This window comes from Tenrec ecaudatus, chromosome 17 (assembly GCF_050624435.1).
Source record: "Tenrec ecaudatus isolate mTenEca1 chromosome 17, mTenEca1.hap1, whole genome shotgun sequence".
In the NCBI taxonomy this organism is placed as follows: domain Eukaryota; kingdom Metazoa; phylum Chordata; class Mammalia; order Afrosoricida; family Tenrecidae; genus Tenrec; species Tenrec ecaudatus.
Window position 1 is genome coordinate 64433367 of NC_134546.1, and position 21816 is coordinate 64455182.

Below are 21816 nucleotides of genomic sequence, written 5' to 3' on the forward strand. Positions count from 1 at the left end.
CTTATTGACTCTTAAAACGATATATGTAATAGTTTTGTTTAAGAATCATCATTGTTCAAGGGTTTGTGAGGGAAGGAGTGTGGGGGAGGGAGGGGTAAAAAGGAGAAGATGATACCAAGGGCTCAAGTAGAAAGAAAATGCCTTGAAAATGATGATGGCCACAAATGTACCAATGTGCTCGACACAATGGATGTGTGTATGGATTGTGATAAGAGTTGTATGAGGCCCAATAAAATGATTTTTTAAAAATAATTGTTAACAGAACTTTAAGTATCCATAGGTATTCTAGGGAAAAAAATTATTTGAAATTAATTTAAGTTCAATTCTTATTCTTTTTCAGTATTTCTCAAACTCTTGAGGCTTACAGAAGTCAAAAATTGAGATCCAGTATTATTTTCAGTAATGTGTAAGTAGTGTGTAGTAATGTGTAATCATGTGTGTAATAATGTGTAAGTAGTTTTTGTTTCTTGTCTAGGTTTGTTTTGTAGCGGGTTTCTATTAAAAACTCTGAAACATTAATTTATAAACTCTTTACAAGAATTTGGAGGTATAGTTACCACATAATTATTGTGAGAACCAAATGACAAAAGAATTTATTGAAAGAAAATGTCTTTAAGATATGTACTGGGTCGATATAAATTCAATACTATTTATAGGGGTAAAAGAAAAGTATTCATATGAACTCATAGAAACCTTTATTTAAAACAACTATCAGAATAAGGCTGTTCCTTATCCACCTATTCTCCATCTAGATCTGTCTGCTTGAAGAGGCTGCATTTACATCTTTCTAAGCCATGCCAGAATGGCACTTCAGAGGGACACAAAGTGTGCTTCTTTCCAATGCTCTTTGAGTTTTAGGAATAAAAGGAAGGCTGAAGAGACAAGTCTAGGGTTGTAGAGTGGATGAGGTAAAGTTTACTAAACACATTCTCCTAGAACAGCCTTGTTATTCTCAAAGAATGGGCAGATGCATTGTTGTGAGGGAAAATAGTTCTTGGTAGACTTTCCTGACTTTTTTTCTCTCCATGCAGTTTCTATTTTCTTAAAACTTCTTCATGATAAGCCTCCATAATCATCGCGTGTCTTTAAAAGGCACCCACCAAAAGTGACCATGATCTTCTGAGTTGAACTTTCTGCTTTGAATTTAACTGGCTCAGTAGATCCACTGAGAAGGACCTTTCTGAAAAGGGGACCCAAGGAGCCTAAGAAGTGTGTTACTGAGAGAATTTGCCCACAGTCATACACTAACTACGAGACATGTTTGAACATCCTCAATGTAAAACATACTGGGCTAAGGGACTCAGGCTGGCTGACTTGGTATCCTTAAGGAATCCACTTTCTAAGCTTCAGTTTCCCTGGCTATAAAGTTAGACTGCTGCTGTGACTAATAAAGTGCCCTTGTGGTGCGGTGGTCATACACTGGGAAGTTCAAGACTATCAGCAGTTCTACAGGAGAAAAACGGGGGTTTCCACTCCCATAAACAGTTACAATCTCAGGAATCCACAGAGGTCACTATGAGTCAGCAGTGACTCAATGGCAATGAGCGTGATGACTAATTAGATTCCTTCCCTTCTAAATGTCTGTTGTTCCAACTTTAGGTTTTTTGTTTTTTTTTATAAATCGGGTTGGTAATATTTCAAAAGGGAGCTGTCAAATTATATATTTATATTTTGACTGATCATTTTCACTTGGGTTAGTGAAAAGAGCCAAGCAGATTAGGGTACAGGTAAGCAGCCCCCCTTGTTCAAGGAATCTCCCCGCATATAGTGTACCGATTTGTGTTAATGAAGTTATTACTTTTTAATAACTTCCATAATACATCAATTGTGCTTTACACTATTGTTGTATGTATGGATTGTGATAAGAGTTGTATGAGTCCCTAATAAAATGTTTAAAAATAAATAAGTAAGAAATAAAATTTGCCTTGGGAAGGTTGAAAGCTTTTTTATTTTCAAGTGCCAACCTACTGTTAAATAGGATATGCAGATAAGATTTCTTTCTAAATTCTGTGATTTTTCTTCTGTCAAGGAAGGGGACAGCAATTTAGGGGGCTTACTTCTGTACCTGTTGCTGTTGGGGAGAAACTGGAAGGAATGGACTATTGGAGAACTTCAGGTTAGGTGAAAGCAAGCTACTTGGAACACGGAAGGATGTGCTATGAAGAAAAATGGCCAGAAGAGGGATAAGAAGAATAGAAAGGAATGTGGAGATGGAGACTTAAACGAGAAGCTCCTTGAAAACAAGGGTGTTGTTTTCATCTCGCCTGTTGCCCACCCACTAAATATATGTTTTAATTTAATGAAATATGATGGGTAGATACTGACTAGAAAGAAGAAATAGTATGCACAAAGTGAAAATAATGTTTTACTTCAAGGAAAGATGAAAGAGAGTTAGGAAAAATGGGAATGAGAATCTCTAGTTCAGTTTTGGTAATTTAAGAAAAGATGAACTAGTTTAGGTTTTTGAATTTTTTTAACCTCCCTGGCGATCTAATTATGTCAGTAATTTTGTTAAGGAACATCGCTGCACTGTAATCCTGAGTGTGGCTCGGGGTTACCGCTTCAGACAGTTAACATTTACCCTGAGCCAGACTTGAGATTACTGCCAAGGAGGTTAAATCAGAAATTTTATTACAGATTATTTAAGTACATTCAAGTGTTGGGGTGTTGAACTGGTTCATCAGACCATTATCAGGCCCACCTGAGAGACCTTTGCTCCTTTTATCTTCTTAGTAATAGCTAGCTGCTTATTTTGCAAAATTTTTAGGGCTAGAATTTTTTTCATATAATTAAAAAATGTTTTAATGTTTCCTTTTAGCTCCACTCTTACCTTTTCTTGTTCTTTGAGCTAACCTGGGCAGCAAATGCTTAACTCCTTTGACGTAATGGAATGAGGGAAGAAATAAAAGAGACTTTGAACTGATTGGACAGAAACTGAAGTGGGGAAGAAGTAGAAATAATTCTCCATTAGTTGCAAAATGGGTAGGAGCTTGCTTATGACTTCACAATTTAGTTCTCATCAGCCTTTTAGGAAGCATATCCTTCTTGTTTTCTGTACTCAAAGATAATAGATGTGATTTTTAAAAAATCATTTTATTGAGTGCTCACAGAACTCGTCAGAATCCATACATCCATCCATTGTGTTGCCATCATCATTCTCAAAACATTTTCTTTCTATTTGAGCCCTTGGTATCAGCTCCTCATTTTTCCCCTCCCTCCCTGGCACCCCTCCCTCACGAACCCTTGATAATTTATCTTTTTTTTTCATGTCTTACACTGTCTCCCTTCACCCACGTTTCTGTTGTCTGTCCATCCCCCAGGGAGGGTGTTATATGTAGATCTTTGTGATCAGTTCCCCCTTTCTACCCCACCTTCCTTTCACCCTCCCGGTATCGCCATTCTCACCACTGGTCCGTAGGGGTTCATCTGTCCTGAATTCCCTTGTTTCCAGTTCCTGTCTGTACCAGTGTACATCTTCTGGTCTAGCCAGGTTTATAAGGTAGAATTGGGATCATGATAGTGGAGGCTGGGGGAGGAAGCATTAAAAGAACTAGAGACAAATTGTATGTTTCATCATTGCTACACTGTGCGCTGACTGGCTCGTCTCCTCTCCACGACCCTTCTGTAAGGGGATGTCCAGTTGCCTACAGATGAGCTTTGGGTCCCCACCGCGCACTCCCCCTCATTCACAATGATATGTTTTCTTGTTCTTTGATTCCTGATCCCTGATCTTATCGACACCTCGTGATCAAACAGGCTGGTGTGCTTCTTCCATGTGGGCTTTGTTGTTTCTCAGCTAGATGGTCGCCTGTTTATCTTCAAGCCTTTAAGACACCAAACACTTTATCTTTTGATAGTCGGGCACCATCAGCTTTCTTCACCACATTTGCTTATGCACCCACTTTGTCTTCAATGATCGTGTTGGGAAGGTGAACATCATGGAATGCCAGTTTAAAAGAACGAAGTGTTCTTGCATTGAGGGATTACTTGAGTGGAGGCCCAATATTCAGAAAATAGATGTAAATTTAAAGTGAAGAAGGTATCTGAAATCCAAGAAGATACCCATAAATATTGTCTCTTGTGATGACATTGTATTGTGACATAAATATTGTCTCATTATTTTTGCCATTATCAGATATTTTTATTAAAATCAGAAACTAAATCAAAGATACTTTATAAAAGTCTCTTTTGAGACTTCAGTATTACATATGTGTGTGTAAATTTTCAAAAGACACACACCTTATTTGTTCATGCAACAAATCCTTTTTTTTGGCATTTATTTTAACTAAGTCTAGCATGAAACACATGTTGGGAATCGTGGTTTTAGATGAAACTTTTTCCTACACATTAGCATTTAAGTCATAACAGTACAATGCATATTCTCCTAGGCAAGGAAATATTTAAGTGGTCGGTGCTAAACATGGGAATTTCCTACAATAAAGTGTGTGTGGCTATATGATGAACTACTCCGTTTTCCTTTGAGTTTGTTAGAAACGTGCACTATGGTTATAATCTCTGCCCTAGTTTATTACTTAAATTCTTCTCTCGGTGGTTTACCTTGGAACACTCTTATGGTGGACCTTTCCTGGTATGATTTTGCAGTTTGGAAGTGGGAGCATTTTCAGCTTGCTTTAGCTGTGGAAACCCAGTGTTTCCTGGGTTGAGGGTGTAACCTCTGCAGCTGTATATGCTTCCTCAAGGCATCACTGGCTGGAGAACACTTTCAGAGTTCAGTTGTCAATTTGGAACTTGTAGGTGGCTTAAATTTAAACCCCAAATCTAAGTGTGAACAGACCAGAACCCAGACTGGGGAAAACTTTTTTTATACCTCCCTGTGTCAGTGGATGTGTTTTTAAAGCTTGCTTCTTCTTCTTCTTCTTTTTTTTTTTTAAAAAAAGCTTGCTCTTTAAATGGGGTGTAGTCCTGTAAAGTTCTTGACTTTATATAGGTATTTCATTTCCAGTTTTCTGTCTTTCACTGTCCCAAGATATTGTCTCTTCTCCCTGTAATGCCTTTTCAAATGTAGAACCGTGGATTACTGGGGAGGTCTGCAACCCATCAGCTTCCACATAACTGTCTGGCTTTGGGTTGCCTCATTGTTTGGGGGTCCTAAGAATTTCCTGTTTTTACAAATTACTTCATTCATTTAAAATCATAATTGTTAAAATCGAGGCTTCCATACTACCAGAGTACAAATGTATGCATTACTTTTAGAATCTGAAAACTGCAAAAATGTTCCCATGGAAAAGAGGAGGCATACTTTTTAAATATGAAAATAAAATGGATAGAAAACATGTTTATCAGTAGTGCTCTACATCTTACATTTATTTGACTTACTTTAGAATCTGCCTTTTACTCTCCTTTCAGATGTAATCTTCTGTAATGGAAGATGATTGAAGACCAGGGCCCTCGTGTTGCTGACTACTTTGTTGTAGCAGGATTAACTGATGTTTCAAAGCCTCTTGAAGAAGAAATTCATTTCAATGATGCTTGTCATAAAGTAGCTAAACCAAAAGAACCTATCACAGATGTTTCAGTTATTATTAAATCTCTTGGGGAGGAAGTGCCCTGTGATTATATGTGTATCGATGTTACTCCAACTGGACTGTCAGCTGATCTCAATAATGGCAGTCTTGTGGGGCCACAGATTTACCTTTGCTATAGAAGAGGAAGGGATAAGCCTCCGCTCACAGATCTGGGGTAAGTACTTTTAAAAGTGTTTTATTACTATTGATTCAAAGAATACGCCCTACAGATTTTGAAATTAACTGGTCATTCATTAGGAGAAGTTTTATAGCTGTAGAAAAGTAGATTGGTATGCAGAATTTTGCATTGTCCCCCCACTGTGGCCCTGTAAGTCTGAAGCTGATAGCCATGCTTACTAATGCTTGAGGAAAGATGGAATGAGTTGGATGAGTTCCTGAAATTTAACTTTTAAAATTGTATCATCCGTTTGATGTAAAAGAAGTTACCCAAAAAATTGGTATCTATTCTAATAGCTTTTAGTAAATTTAAATTGGTTTCAGACTGGCCACCATGGTGCTTCATAAAAGTGTATATAGTTAGGAAATGGCTTCTAAAAGTAATTTAACCATTAGATCAAGTATTCTTCAAAAGTATAGGTGATTTGTCCCAATGACTACTGACCATATTCTGAATTCTAGCTTGTGGATAAAATGAAAGAAATGTTTTTTCTCTTAAAAATTTTTTTCTTACTATTACTGAGGGATCTTACATCTCTTATCACAATCCATACATTAATTCATCCAGTGTGTCGAACACATTTGAACATATGCTGCCATGATCATTTTCAAAGCATTCTCTGTTCACTTTAGCCCCTGATATAAGCTACCCATTTCTTCTCTCTCCCTCCGCCACTCACTCTCCCTCATGAACTCTTGATAAGTTATAGATTATTATTTTCATATCTTACATCGTCCTCCGTTGCCCCTCACCTACTTTTCCATTATTTGTCCCCCTGGGAGGGGGTTCTCGATTGAGCATTGTGATCCTTTCTCTCCCCACTCTCCCCTAATCCTCCTGGTATCTCTACTTATTGGCCCTGATGGGTTTATCTATCCTGGATTCCCTATGTTTCGGGCTCTTATCTGCAGCAGTGTGTAAGTCTAATCCGATTTGTAAGGTAGAATTGAGGTCACGATAGTCAGGGGAAGGAAACACCAAAGAACTAGAGGAAAGTTGTGTGTTTCATCAGTGCAATACTGCACCCTGACTGACTCATCTCTACCCTCTGACCCCTCTGAGAGGGGATGTCCAATTGTATACAGATGGGCATTGAGTCTCCACTCCATGCCGCCTGTCCCCCCCCCCCCCCATTCACATTGGGTATGATTTTGTTTTGGGTCTTAGATACCTGATATCTGATCCCATTGACACCTCATAATCACCCAGGCTGGTGTATGCTTCTTCCATGTGGGCTTGGTTGCTTCTCAGCTAGATGGCTCCTTGTTTATCTTCAAACCTTTAAGATCCCAGACACTATATTTTTGATAGCTGGGCACCATCAGCTTTCTTCACCACATTTGCTTATGTTACTCATTTTGTCTTCAGCAATCTTGTTGGGAAGGTGGGCATCCCAGAATGCCGGATTGTTCTTGTGTTGAGGGAGTACATGAGTCGAGGCCCAATGTCCATTGCAACCTTAATTCTTAACATATAGATATGAGTACGTAGTTCTGTTCCCCTCTCATCTATTTACATGTGTACATGCCTGTATTTAGACCTCTATAAATGTCCTTTGCCTCCTGGTTCTTTCCTCTATTTCCTTTAATTTCCTCTTATCCCACCATCATGTCTGTCCTTCATCCGGGCTTTGTAATTCCTCGCTGCTACATTGCCCTTGATTAAGCCCCACTAGGCATCCTATGTTCTTCTTTCCATTGATTTTGGTTTACTTGTTTCCCCCTGTCCCTGGGTTGGTCTCCTCTTCTTCCTTTTTCCCACCTCCCTTTCTCCTGTACCCCCCTCCCCGGAATCATTGGTCCCGTTCTTTTCATCTCCAGGTTGTTTATCTCGCCTATCTTATCAAGGTAGACATGTACATACATTACTAAGTGCAAAAATCAGGCAAAGCCAAATAAAACAACAAAGGAAGTCAAAAAACAACAAAACAATAACAAAAAAAAGCCCAAACCCAAATAACAATCACAAGAAGAAAGCCACTGGCAAAAATGGAAAAGCCCATAAATAGTTCAAGTTCTGTTTGTTGGCCTTTGCAAGTATTTTTCAGTTGAGTCTGTTGGGGTGCCACTCTCTGCCTCCAAAGTCTGTTTTTGGTATTCCCTGGGGATTTCATCACTTTGCTCCGCTTGCTGCTCTGTTGCATGTCCTTAGTGTTTAGCTCCAGCGGAGTGGGGTCAGATTGTGCACTACTTCCGCACTGTCTCCAGTGTTGACCCCGCAGCGCGAAGGTTTAGTGAGGGACATTGTGTCTTGTAGTAGAGCTCTCTCTGTGGAGTGTTCTCTCTGTGCATTGTCTGCTCCAAGCAGGAATATCGTCCTCGGGGCTTGGTGGGCCAAAATGTTCTCTCCTCCCTCTCCCATGTGCTGTAATCTGACATGCCCCTCTCCCCAAGCTGTAACCCCAGTGCTGTTCTCTGAAGTGCATTCTTCTGGGGGGGGGGGGTGTCCATTGATTTCTGGTCCCTCCTGGCATGTTGTATTCACGTCTTGGAGGAGATGACATTATTTTTTACTTAAAGAAAGGTACAGTTCAATTAGACAAGACAGGTTAACTGACAATATGAAAATCAAATAATAGTAATAGACAATTTTCACCATAGCAATACAGTTAAAGGAAAGTTTTTCTGTAACGAATGTATTTATAGCCCTTACCGTTTAAGGATTTGAAGTGATAAATTTGTGTTTGTGTGTCTTGTATTTTTATTTTTCTGTTTTTGGTTGAATATATAAAAGGGCTTCAAGAAGTTGGAGAAATTGGATTAAAGATAGTGGAATTTTCCCCCAAATGTTTTGAGGCCTTCTCATGTACCAGGCACTGTTTATTTTAGAGTTGTTATGTACACTCATCTAATTCACACAAGATCTTATAAGTTAGATTTTTAAAAATTTATACCTAAGTAGCAAGTAATAAGGCTCAGAGAGTCTAAGTAACTGCCCAAGGAAATGGAACTTGTTAACAACAACAACAACAAAAATGGGTCACAGGAATTTGAATTCATGTGTCTGTCTCTGTAATATTTACCTTTTTTTAAGTTTTAAGAAAAACTCAAAAATAACAATGCACAAAACAGTGGTTTAAAAAGAAGTATACAATTAAGCTAACATCAGGGTAAGCATGGAGTTCCTGGGTGATGTAAACAGTTAATATGCTCCGTTACTAACCAGAAGATTGAAGGTTCAAGTCTACCCAGGAACAACTTGAAAGAAAGACTTGATAGTCTACTTCCTAAAAATGAACATTGAAAACTCTACAGAGCACCGTTCTACTCTGATGCCTATGGAGTAGCTATGAGTCAGAATAGTTAACCAATTTAGGATAAACATAATTGCAATGGTTAAGCTTCAAATTTAAATCTAATTTTCAAAATAAAAAAATTCCAAGTTTAAAAAAAATTGCTGACAGCCAGGACAAAGCAAGAGCTTAAAAAATACACTAACATGTGCTTGACACAATGGATGCATGTACGGATTGTGATAAGAGTTGTACTAGCCCCCAATAAAATGATTTTTTTAAATACACTAGCAAGAAAGAATTTGACTAATTGCTATCACTCTATTTTATTTGCATAGTGGGATTTTATATGAGAACAATGATTAATGTGAGGATATTGCCTGTTACAACAGTTTTCCTAAAAACATTTTATTGTGAATTGAATGAAGGTTTACAGGGCCGGTCATCAGTTTTTACAGCCAACAATTCATGCACATTGTGCTTTATCTCATTGACTGCAGCCCCCTCAGTATAACGTGACTTATCCAAGTTCTAACCTTTATTTTCTTTTTCCATTCCTTTTTCTATCCTTACCCTTCTGAAGTTTTTCCTTAGGTAAATGCTGCTCTCTTGATCTCAAGTGATTGATTATTCGAAGGTGTTTATACCTCACTCGTGTTACTGTTTCCCTTGTAGCTCTGCACTCTTTTGCCTGGCTGAAAATTAAGCCATGGGGGTGAGTGAGTTCAGTTCCAGATCTGACGAGTGGCTTAAGAGCCAAAGTCGTAGGGTTCCACAAGTCTCTGCCTAACCAATAAACCTGGTCTCTTTTACGAATTTGAGTTTTGTTTCACATTTTTCTCCTATCTACCCAGGATCCACTAATGCATCCCCTTCAGAGCAGTTGGTATTGGTAGTCGGGCACTGTCTAGTTCTTCTGGCTCCAGGGTCATGGATGTTCACGTGGTCCACTAGTCCACTGGGCTAATTGCTTTCACATGTCTTTGATTTTCATCATTCTTCCTCCCTCTGGATTGGGGGAGACGTGTAGCTCACCTTAGTTGGCCACTCATGAGCTTTTTTTTGTTTTTAACGGTTTTACTGACATATAATTCACGTGCCATTCAATTCAATAGTGTAAACTTATATTAAAAAGTTGTACAGTCATTGCCACAATCAATTTTAGAACATTTTCTTCTTTCTTGAACTCATTATTATTAGCTTCCCATCTTCCCTCAACCTCTCCTGCCATGACCTTAAGAAATATTCATCCAGTTACTGTCCTATAGCCTTACTTGTCCTGGACTTCATGTGAATAAAAGCAAACAAAGAAACAAAACCCAACAACAATAACAAAATGAAACATAGTACAACCTCAATTGAAAAGAGAGCAGAAAATAATGGAAGCTAGGACAAATGATAAGGTGTTAGATTTTGATCTAACCATAGTTACATTAGTCCATGTTCCAGTTCATTCTAATTCATGAGCTTTTAAGATCCCAGCTGTTACTCCACAAAGTAGGGTATCAAACATTGTCATATGGACTGTTGGCAGTTTTTCTAGCAGATTCAGAAATAGATTTAATATAGTAGCGTTTAAACATTTAGTATTAAAGTAAAAATGAGTGAATTCTGTGAGGGAACAAACTAATAATGTTCAAGCATGATGGTTTCTTGTTTTTTTCCCCCAGTGCTTTAAGTGTAGTCTTCAGAGGATTTCAGGAATGGGTGCCTGCGCTGCCCTTATTAAAAACCTATGTCTTTCTCCTAGACTTTGGTTAAACATAGATTTGAGATTACATTCTCTCTTAAAAGTCATAAACTGTTTCTTGAAGCTAAGGGGGAAGCATTAGAGGTAAAAGCATCCAGACAGCTTTTCTATAGTCTGGACAAAGAACCTTTTGTAAGAATTTAAATCTGGTCAAATACAAAGTAACTTTTTCTAAAGAGACAGTTTTAAAGAACCCCCCACCAAAATAACCACAAAAAACCTAATTTAATAAATAGTGTACTAAAATAGGTCTTTTTTGTTTGTTACCAATGTTGTTACCATTTATGGTTTGTATTAACAGATACAAAGATTAATCCGAATTCGTTTGTACATTTTTTATCATTTTACACATCACAATCCATACATACATCCATTGTGTCTAGCACATTTGTACATTATTTTTTATAAGAAAAACTTATTCTTTAATATTACACAGGTCTGAATAATTCAAACATAAAAAGATTGAAACATTGATCAACAGCCACATTGAGAATCAGTTTGTGCTGCTTGAAGATACTGCATTTCATATTTAGGAGTGCTTTGTACGCAAGTATTTGTGTGATTACAGTTTTATATTTACTTTTCAGGGTTCTATACGACTGGAAAGAAAGATTGAAACAGGGATGTGAAATTATCCAGAGTACTCCTTATGGACGCCCTGCAAACATTAGCGGCAATACTTCGTCACAAAGGATTTATATCACTTACCGAAGAGCCTCTGAAAACATGACTCAGAATACGCTGGCTGTCACCGACATATGTATTATTATTCCCAGTAAAGGAGAAAGTCCACCACACACATTCTGCAAAGTCGATAAAAATCTCAGTAACAGTATGGTAAGTGACTCTTCTGCACAGATAACATAGCCATTCTCTAAAATAAATCTGTTTGAAAAACAGCATAGCACAATGACCAAATTGAAAAAGACATTTGAAGAGGTTGAATTTTTTGTTGTTGCTGTCAGGGAAATGCTTTGGTGGTACTTTCAAGCAAAGTTGTGGGGAAAGAAGTTAGCTTTATTTTAATTCCGCACTTTCATTTTCATCTAAGAAGCCAGGTCAATGCACGTGATCCTAAGCATAGTTTCATTTGTGTCATAGGGTGAGATGGCAGAGTATATTTGTAGTATCCCCCTTCCATGAATCCCATGACTCTCTGAGCCTCATTCATGAAATAGAGATCAAGTAGTACTTTATGTCACAAACTTTTTGTGAAGATTTAGTGGATTCGTATTTAAAGAATTAGAATAATGCCTGGCATACCAAATTTACTATCACCAAGTTAACTCTGATTCATAGCAACCGTATAGGACAAAGTAGAACTACCCTTTAGGATTTCTGAGACTTTGAGGGGTACCGCCCTCTCAACATGGAAAAAGCTCCACTTTGCGGAGCTTTCGTAGTGTGCATTTCCCCACTATGCGAGCATCAAGCAGCTCCCTCTGAGTTAATGCACCCAGTGTTATCGCCTGGAAAGATTCTCTCTGGTCACAGTGAACTTTTTCACGAAAGCACAAACCTCATTTTTTTGTGATGGCCGATTTAAGAGAACAGCATGCAGCTATGAAATTTTGTTTCCTTCTTGGGAAAAATGCCACAGAAAACTGTTGTTATTTTGAACACAGCTTACAAGGACAACACTATGAGAAATACTCACCTGTACAAGTGCTTTTCTCATTTCATAAAAGGTGAATTTGTCCATTGATGACAATCTGTCAACTTCCTGAATGGATAAAAAAGTTGACAAAATGCATGCACTTGTGCTAGAAGGCCAACGACATCGACAGACCATTCAAGAGATGGGAAGTTTTCTGGACTATCTTGGTTCAGTGAATTTTGACAGAAGATTTGGGAAGGAGAACGGTTGCTGGGAAACTTGTGCCTCGGGTTCTGACTGACCAGGAAAAAGAGCTTCGAGTGGAAACATGCTGCGCTTTGAAAGAACAGCTCTGAAGCAACCAGACTTTTTTCCAAGGTCATTACTGGTGACAAGACAAGGTGCTATTCTTACAACCCCGAAACCAAACACCACTCAAACCAGCGGAGGACGCCATCGTTAACTCGTCCCCCAAAAGTTCCTCGAGTGAAATCAAAGATCAATACGATGCTCATCTGTTTTTTTGAAGTGAGGCCAGGGGGAGTGCATTTGGAGTCTGTTTCACCAGGTCAGACTCTTAATCACGTTTTGTATTTAAAAGTTCTGAAAAGAGTGCATACCAGTGTGCCACAAAAAGGGCCTGGATTGTGGCAGCGAGGGCACTGGTTTTGCCACCACAACAACACACCTGTTCACACAGCCGTCTCAGGGCACCAGTCTGGCAAAACACAGTATGCCTCTCTTGGCCTACACACCTTACTCATTTAACCTCGCTCCCTGCGACTTTTTTTTCCACGAATGAAGAGGGACATGAAAGGACAGCGATTTGACACATAAAAAGAGGTAAAGAGAGTTTGAATCGCGGTGCCACGGAGTAGCTGTGGGGAGCTCGCTAGGTGTTGGACTAGCCCTTTTTCTGCCTTGCTTGTTTGAGATTCAGCGGGATTCGAAATGGCTGGCGGTAAGGCTGAGAAGGACTCCGGAAAGGCCAAGACAAAGGCGGTTTCCCGCGTACAGCGAGCCGGCTTGCAGTTCCCAGTGGGCTGTATTCATCGACACCTGAAATGTAGGACGACCAGCCACGGACGTGTGGGCGCGACTGCCGCTGTGTCCAGCGCTGCCATCCTGGAGTACCTCACCGCAGAGGTACTTGAACTGGCAGGGAATGCATCAAAAGACTTGAAGGTAAAGCGCATAACCCCTCGCCACTTGCAACTTGCTATTCGAGGCGATGAAGAGTTGGACTCACTCATCAAGGCGACCATTGCCGGTGGTGGTGTCATTCCACACATCCACAAATCTCTGATTGGGAAGAAAGGACAGCAGAAGACTGTCTAAAGGATGCCTGGATTCCTTACGATCTCAGGACTCTGAATACTCTAACAGCTGTCCAGTGTGGGTGATTCCAGTGGACTGTATCTCTGAAAAAAACACAATTTTGCCTTTTTGTAATTCTATTTGAGCACGTTGGGAGTTTAATTAACTTCCCAACCAACCAAATTTCTGCATTCGAGTCTTAACCATATTTAAGTGTTACTGTGGCTTCAAAGAAGCTATTGATTCTGAAGTAGTGGGTTTTGATTGAGTTGACTGTTTTTAAAAAACTGTTTGGTTTTAATTGTGATGCAGAAGTTATAGTAACAAACATTTGGTTTTGTACAGACATTATTTCCACTCTGGTGGGTAAGCTCAATAAAGGTCATATCCCCCCCCCCCCAAAAAAAAGAGGTGAAGAAAAAAACAAGGGAGGTGCTGTCAGCTATCCAAACAGATGAGTTTGAAAAATGTTTGCAAGAGTGGAATTGCAGATTTGACAAATATATCAAGTGTAATGGAGAGTACTTTGAAGGTGATAAGGTTGTTTTGTAAAAAACATTTAAATACATAGCTTTGAAAAAAAATTCCATCCTTTTTTTTTTTTGGTACCCCCTTGTAAGTGTAGCTATTGTTAATTACTCCTTTGGTTATCTATATATTGCCTCACCAACCCCTTTTTTGTGTGGCGAGTTCTTTTTGTTCTACCTTGTCTAATATTTTCACTTCTTTTACGCGTTTTTAAAAGAAATATTAGAAAAACAAAACTCTCTTAAAAATCCTTTATACTTTGGCATTAAACATCCTTAAGCTTTGGAACTGAACCCACTCCTATGGATCACCTTTCAACCAAATAATCGTCCTATAAAGTGAACAGTAAAACTCGTGAGGAACATGCTCATCAGAACAACAGGGCGCATGCAGGGCACAGTTCAGAAGGCAGACGGGCAAATGAAAGTGATAAACCCAGGGAGGAATTGGGAAACGTGCAGTTGCCGTAAGAGGGTTGCAGTTAATGATACAAAACAATATGTGTGTAAATTTCTGAACAGGAAACTAATTTGCTCTGTAACGTTCACTCAAATCACATGAAATATATATATATTTTTAATCTTATATTATTTTCTTATTATTTAATGTAGTATCAGATCTATAAATAATGTCCCTTGATCTTGGCAGTAGATGTCTTTTTTTAAGCAAATAGTTTCACTGTTTAATCTGTTAACATTCTTGATTTCCATGGACTGTAAAATAGTAGAAGCAAATTTAGATATATATTTGTAGTGAGTGAATAGTAACTTTCCACCTTTAGACATACAACCTAAGAAATTAATTTTTACATTTGTTCAGTGTATATATAAGGAATCAGGAAGCAGTTAGGACTAAAATATTGATGTGTTAATAATCTCAGCCGTACTATGGCCATACAGTCTGCTATTGTTTTGGAAATTAGGTACCTTGAATTATATCTATTTAATGAATTTCTAAACTAGAAAAAAAAATTGATCTACTAGACATGAGGCTATGCACATTGATTCTTTCCTCAAAGTTCATAATGATTTTTTAATTAAAAGATTGCTTTACTGGGGGCTCTTACAGTAACAATCCATATATCAGTTGTATCAGGCATATTTGTACATATGTTGCCATCATTCTTTTGTAGACAATTACTTTCTGTTGAGCCCTTGGTATCAGCTCCTCATTTTTCCTTCCTTCCCCCTTCACCCCTGTGACCGCTTGATAAATTATAAATTATTATTTTCGTATCTCACACCGACTGCTAGCTCCCTTCCCCATGGTTTTTGTTATGTTCCCTTCTTGGTTTGACCCAGGGGGTTCAGACCGGACTGTGTGTCTCCCAGATTGTCCTCTGTCATTGTATGCTCCAGTGAGGGGACATGTCTTGAGCTGTTGTCGACCCTACAGCCCCCTCTGTGCCTTAGCAGCCCCGTGCAGGGACATCACCCTCCAGGCTTGGGGTGCCGATATGGGGTCTAGACCATCCTTTTCTCTTTTTCCTTCTTGGGGTGCTTCCATGTGGGTGTGGCATTTCGGCCCCTCTCCCCAACCTGTAGGCTTAGTGTTGTTCTCTGTAGCACATACTTATAGGGAGGGGTCAGTTTGGCTCTGATTGGAGCTGGCCCTGTAGCCCAATTGTTTCATGCATTGCTGCACGTGGTTACATTGCCTTCAAGGTGTGGTGCACTGTCGTGGGCCCTGCATGCACACTCCTAATTCTATGGAGACTTAATCAGTGTTCTTTCCCCGGGTGAGTTAGTGCCCTGCTCCTCCTGTGCAATCATCCTCCCCACTCCTTTTCTCCCTTCCCTTTCCCCCCTTTCCCCTTCTTTGTGTTAGAATAACATGTACCTCCTTGGGTTTGGTCTGACCTCCACCCAACTGCCTGTACCTCAACCCTGTATAATGTGAGATAAGTGGCTTTTCTTCTATACCTTCTGTGCTGATTATACTTACCTCAGGGAACCCATGTTGTATTTGTCTTTCTGTGACTAGCTAACTTCACTTAGCAAAATTTCCTCCAACTCTTCCCTTGAAACGACATGCTTCATGTGATCTTCAGTGCTTTTTAGTGATGCATAGTATTCCATTGTGTGTGTGTGTGTGTGTGTGTGCGTGCCAGAGTTTTCTAACCCACCAGTCTATTAATAGAAATTTAGGTTGTTTCCAATTCTTTGTGATTGTGAATTGTGCTGCAATAAACATTGGAGCGCAGATGACTGGTCTTGGTTTATTTCTTACCTCTTCTAGGTATATGCCCAGTAGAGGGATAGGTAGGTCATAAGGTAGCTCAATTTCTATTTGCTTTAAATATTGCCAGATAGCTTTCCACAGAGGCTGTACATATCTACATGACCACCAGCAGTGGACCACCTACCTCGCCACATCCCCCCTTTTAGGATTTGCAATGTATTGAATCATGTCATCTGCAAATAGCAGTAGTTTTACCTCCTCCACTCCCAGGTGGATGCTTTTCATGTCCTTTCACTGTCTTATGTTGTTAGCTAGGACCTCCAGTATGATGTTGAATAGAAATGGGGACGGGGGCATCTTTGTCTGGTCCCCTTTTTTCAGTGGGATTGTTTTAATCTTTTCTCCATTGACTATGATGTTGGCTGTTGACTTTTCATAGAAAGCTTGTATTAACTTGATGAATTTTCCTTCCATTCCTATCTTCTTGAATGGGTGTTAGATGTGTCATATGCTTTTTCTGAATCTATCGATATTGTCATGTGATTCTTATACTTTTTATTATCAATGTGGTATATAATATTGATGAATTTTCAGATGTTAAATCATCCCTGTATCCCTGGAATAAATCCTACCTGATCATGGTGGATGATATATTGGGTTTTTTTTTAAAAAAATCATTTTATTGGGGGCTCATATATCTCTGATCACAATCCATACATACATCAATTGTATAAAGCACATTTGTACATTTGTTACCCTCATCATTCTCAAGGATATATTTTATATACTTTTTTTATTGGCCAATATTTTGTTAAGGATTTTTTGTATCTATGTTCATTAGCAATATTGGTCTGTAGTTCTCTATTCCTGTGGGATCCTTGCCTTGTTTGGATATCAAAGTTATTCTGGCTTTGTAGAATGAGTTTGGGAGTTTGCCATCTTTTTCTATAATCTGGAATAATTTGTGGAGGATCGGTGTCAGCTCTTCCCTGAATGCTTGGTCGAATTCTCCTGTGAAGCCGTCTGGTCCAGGAGCTTTTTTGTTGGTAGTTTCTGATAGCCGTATCTGTTTCTTCGTTTACTATGCTCTGTTGAGGTTCGTGATCTTTATCTCGGATAATCTAGGGAGGGATTGTTTTTCCAAGTATGTATCCTTGTCTTCCGCGTTATTGAATGCATTAGAATACAGAATTTCCTAGTACTTTTGTGGTTATCCTTTTAGTTACATTGGGGTCCTTTGTGATTTCCCCTGTTCATCCCTCATCCTGGCTATTGATGTTTGCTCCTTTCTTTGGCTAGTTTTGCCATTGGTCTGTTGATTCTGTTGATCCTTTCAAAGAACCTGCTCTTTGCTGTATAGATTTTTTAATTGTTCTTGCCTTCCTGTTAATGTCCGGTGGTGTGGACCTGCAGTGAGTGCTGACCTGAAGGAAAAGTGTGGCCAGTGGACTGATGATCCAAAGGAAAATTTTATTTCCAAAGTACAACTCTTTTTGTGGTTAAGCTGACTTGCAAGTTTGGGATCCTCCTGTTTTCTTCTGTTCCTATTGCAAACTGAGAACAATTTCACCCAGTACAGTAGCAACTTCCTTATCACATTCCTGAACACATCCTTATCACATTTCTTACTACCTTCTTTTTCTTAGCGCATTTCTCATCACATTCCTTATCTTTCTTTACTGGTTTTTGAGAGCATGCTGAGTTTTCTGACTCAGTTTGACTTGCTCCTACACAAACTTGAACTCCTTCCTTACTTCTGCTTGGGGCTGCCTTTCGGTTGCCTAGGTCCACTGGGTTTGTTCCTTCTTGATGGCCAGGATAATGCATAACATACACTTCACGTCACGGATTGCCGCTGGGCTTGCTCCAGGTTTCAGTGAACCGCTACTGGAGGTACACGAGGGCCATTGCGTTTGTTCCTTCTTGATGGCCAGGATAATGCATAACATACACTTCACGTCACGGATTGCTGCTGGACTTGCTCCAGGTTTCAGTGAACCGCTACTGGAGGTTCACGGACTGCAAACCCACGAGGGTTATCTTATGCCCAAACTCTCAAGACTCCAGTCAATAGTCTTCCCTCAGACTCTTAAGAGAAAGGCTCACTGACTGTCAGAGATATCAATGAAGAGTCACAGAGACCTGGCAAGGGGCTTCTTCTTTGGGCCCACCCAATAGTATTTGGGTATGGTCTGCTTGAAAGCTTTCACCCCCTTAAGTTTGTGCAGTAGGTCTCTTCCTAGAAGAGGGTAGGGACAGCCTGGCATGAGGGGGAGAGTGTTCAACCTCACCTTTTTCTAGGTGTATTTTCCTCCCTGTAGTGCAGGCAATAGTTTCTAATTTGCCCGTTGCTCCTTGATTGGTAGTCTTTTTGCTGATGGCCCCTTCTGCTTCCTTAAGGACCGAGTGAGTTGCCCCTGTGTCTACAAGGAACGTGACAGGCATGTTCCCCACTTTCAGGGTTATCATGGGCTTCAGGGGGACAGCAGTGCTCTGACCACTTCATTCCAGTTCTAAGACTGGAATGGGTGGAGTCTCCACCTAGCAGGGCTGATTTCCCTGCTGAAATCTTTTCAGGCAGTTGGACTTCCAAGGTCCTTCTTCTTTGCAATAGGCACATTGGTTTTTGCCTATGGCGATTTGCATATATTCTGTCTGTTCTGCCTGTCTGGCCCTGGACAGGGTTCTAGTCTCCCCACAGTCATGGTGAGAATTCTGGCCATTGCTTTGGCTTGTTTTCTGATGGGTTTCTATTATTATAAACCTTTTCTGCTATTTCTAATAATTCACTAATATTTTTCCCTGCAAACCCTTCTAGTTTCTGTAACTTTTTTAAAAATTTCTGGTGTGGCTTGGGACACAAAAGCTACATTAATGACCTTACAATTATCTGGTATTTCCGGGTCTATTGGGGTATAGCCAGTAGGCATCAAACGACCTCTCTGAATAAGCTGCTGGGCTCACATCCTTTCCCTGAATTATATTAGTTGCTTTGGACAAATTAATGGGATGGCATGTTGCCTCCCGGAGACCACTCATCAGAGTCCAGCAATAGGTGAGGAGGCGTTCCCTACCTTCAGGGTGGTTTGGGTCCCAATCATGGCAGTACAAAATGGGGGAGCAGATTCCAACTGCTGGGGGGTCTATCTCGGGTCATCTGTCTGCTCCCAAGACCTGTTTGTGGCTCTTCCTATAAATACAATCATTCTCCTCTGCTGTGAGTAGTTGTTGACAATCGTCCCACATTGGCCAAGGGGTTTTTGACTCCACAATATCAATGCGCAGGGTGATGTAGATGAGTTGGTATGGATGTCAGACTTTTCCATCTATTTGACCTAAAATGAAAGCTCTAACCGGGTAACAGAGAGAGATTAAAAGTTCCTTCCAAGAGAGGTCTGAGGGGCCGGCCCCAATCCCAACTACATAGATAGCTGCCCATCAGCCCAGACGAACTTACTTCAGAGGACAGCACTGAAGCTACAACTCAGGGAGAGGGACATGTTTCTTCAGAGCACATAGAAGCAAATGAAGGGGGAGGAAGAGAGAGTGGAGCACATCCTGGTCCACCAAGCTTTGAGGACGATATCCCTGCTCAGAGTAGCCAAAGCACAGAGAGGACCATATGGCCGGCCCCACTATGAGCCACAACATCCCTCACTGACCCATAGCCCTACAGGGTTCCACTGGAGACACGCCATGGGAATTGCAACTGATCTGACCCCACCACACTGAGGCAAAACACTAAGGGCCTGCAACAGAACAGCAAGGGGAGCAGAGCAAGGAAGACCCCAGGGAATACCAAAAATAGACTTTGGGGCCAGGGCGTGGTAGTCCATGAGACTCAACTGGAAAACAGTCCTAAATGTCAACAAATAGACCTTGAACTATTTATAGGAGTTTCTCTTTTTTGTCATTGGTTTTCTGTTGTTTTGTTTTGTTGCTTTGTTTTGCTCTGTCTTGTTTTTTGTGCATATTATTATCTCTGGAGTTCTATCTAGATAAGATAGGCAGGATAAACAATATGGAGGAGAAAACACCGGGACTGACGGTTCTTGGGGAACATGAGATAGGGGGAGGTGGGGGAAAGGAAGTTGTGTTAACAAACCCAGTGCCATGGGAACAACAAGTGACCCAAAATCAGTGGCAACGAGTGTATAGGAGGCCCAGTAGGGCTTGGTCAAGGGCAATGTAACCGAGAGGAATTACTGAAACCCAACTGAAGGCTGAACATGATAGTGGGACAAGAGGAAAGTAAAAGGAAATAGAGGAAAGAACTAGGAGGCAAAGGGCATTTATAGAAGTCTAAATACAGGCATGTACACATATAAATATATTTATATATAAGGATGGGGAAATAGATCTATGTGCATATATTTATACCTTAGTATTAAGGTAGCTGATGGACATTGGGCCTCTAATCAAGTACTCCCTCAATGCAAGAACACTTTGTTCTAATGACCTTGAATTCTGTGATGCTCACCTTCCCAATTGATCGCTGAAGACAAAATGGGTGCATTAGCAAATGTGGTGAAGAAAGCTGATGGTACCCAGCTATCAAAAGATACAGTATCTGGAGTCTTAAAGACTTAAAGATAAACAAGCGGCCATCTAGCTGAGAAGCAACAAAGCCCATGTGGAAGAAGCTCACCAGCCTGTGTGATCACAAGGTGTCAATGGGATCAGGTATCAGGCATCAAAGAACAAAAAAATCATATAATTGCGAATGGGAGCAGTGCAGATTAGGGACCCAAAGCCCATCTGTAGGTAACCGGACATTCCCTTACAGAATGGTCGCTGAGAGGAGACGAGCCAGTCAGGATGCAGTGTAGCAATGATGAAACATACTACTTTCCTCTAGTTCCTAAATGCTTACTCCCTACCCACTATCATGGTCCCAATTTTCCCTTACAAATCGGGCTAGACCAGAGGATGTACACTGGTACAGATAGGAAGTGGAAACACAGGGAATCCAGTACAAATGAACACTTTAGGACTAATAGTGAGAGGGGCGATACCAGGAGGGTGAAGGGAAGGTGGGGTAGAAAGGGGTAACTGATCACAGGGATCTACATATAATGACCCTCCCTAGGGGACGGACAAGTGGCTGAAGGGAGACATCAGAAAATGTAAGACGACAAAATAATAATAATTTATAAATTATCACGAGTTCATGAGAGAGAGGCAGTGGGGAATATGAGCTGATTCCAAGGGCTCAAGTGGAAAGCAAATCTTTTGAGAATGTTGATGGCAACAAATATTCATTGTGTGCTTGACACAATGAATGTATGTATGAATTGTGATAAGAATTGTATGAGTCACCAATAAAATGATAAAAAAAATAATTTCTTTTAGAGGGCCATCCTAAGTAAAAAAGTTTTGGGATGCCTGAATGGACTCGGATATGGGTGATAAGAAGAGGATAGTGAGGCTAGCACAATAAGCATTGAAGCTATGATAATAAACAGAAAATAGGCTTAGCCAGGGAACCTTTCAATGCAGCAATGCTAA

The 21816-nt window shown here is 40.1% G+C and overlaps 1 protein-coding gene and 1 pseudogene across 7 annotated transcripts in view; both read left to right on the top strand.

The window, feature by feature from the left end:
- The window catches only part of DENND4A (DENN domain containing 4A), a 162441-nt gene that overhangs the window by 33254 nt on the left and 107371 nt on the right, over positions 1-21816 (top strand). For 5 of the 7 annotated variants that reach the window (XM_075535898.1, XM_075535895.1, XM_075535900.1 and 2 more), the window contains exons 2-3: positions 5368-5700; positions 11273-11522. In XM_075535898.1, coding sequence (XP_075392013.1) covers positions 5390-5700; positions 11273-11522 — 561 coding nt within the window. In that variant the 5' untranslated portion in view covers positions 5368-5389. Of the gene's footprint in view, positions 1-340; positions 407-2893; positions 2983-5367; positions 5701-11272; positions 11523-21816 lie in introns of those variants that run through there. The other 2 variants (XM_075535896.1, XM_075535897.1) reach the window with 2 other exon arrangements.
- On the top strand, positions 13142-13895 carry LOC142430862 (histone H2A.Z pseudogene; annotated as a pseudogene).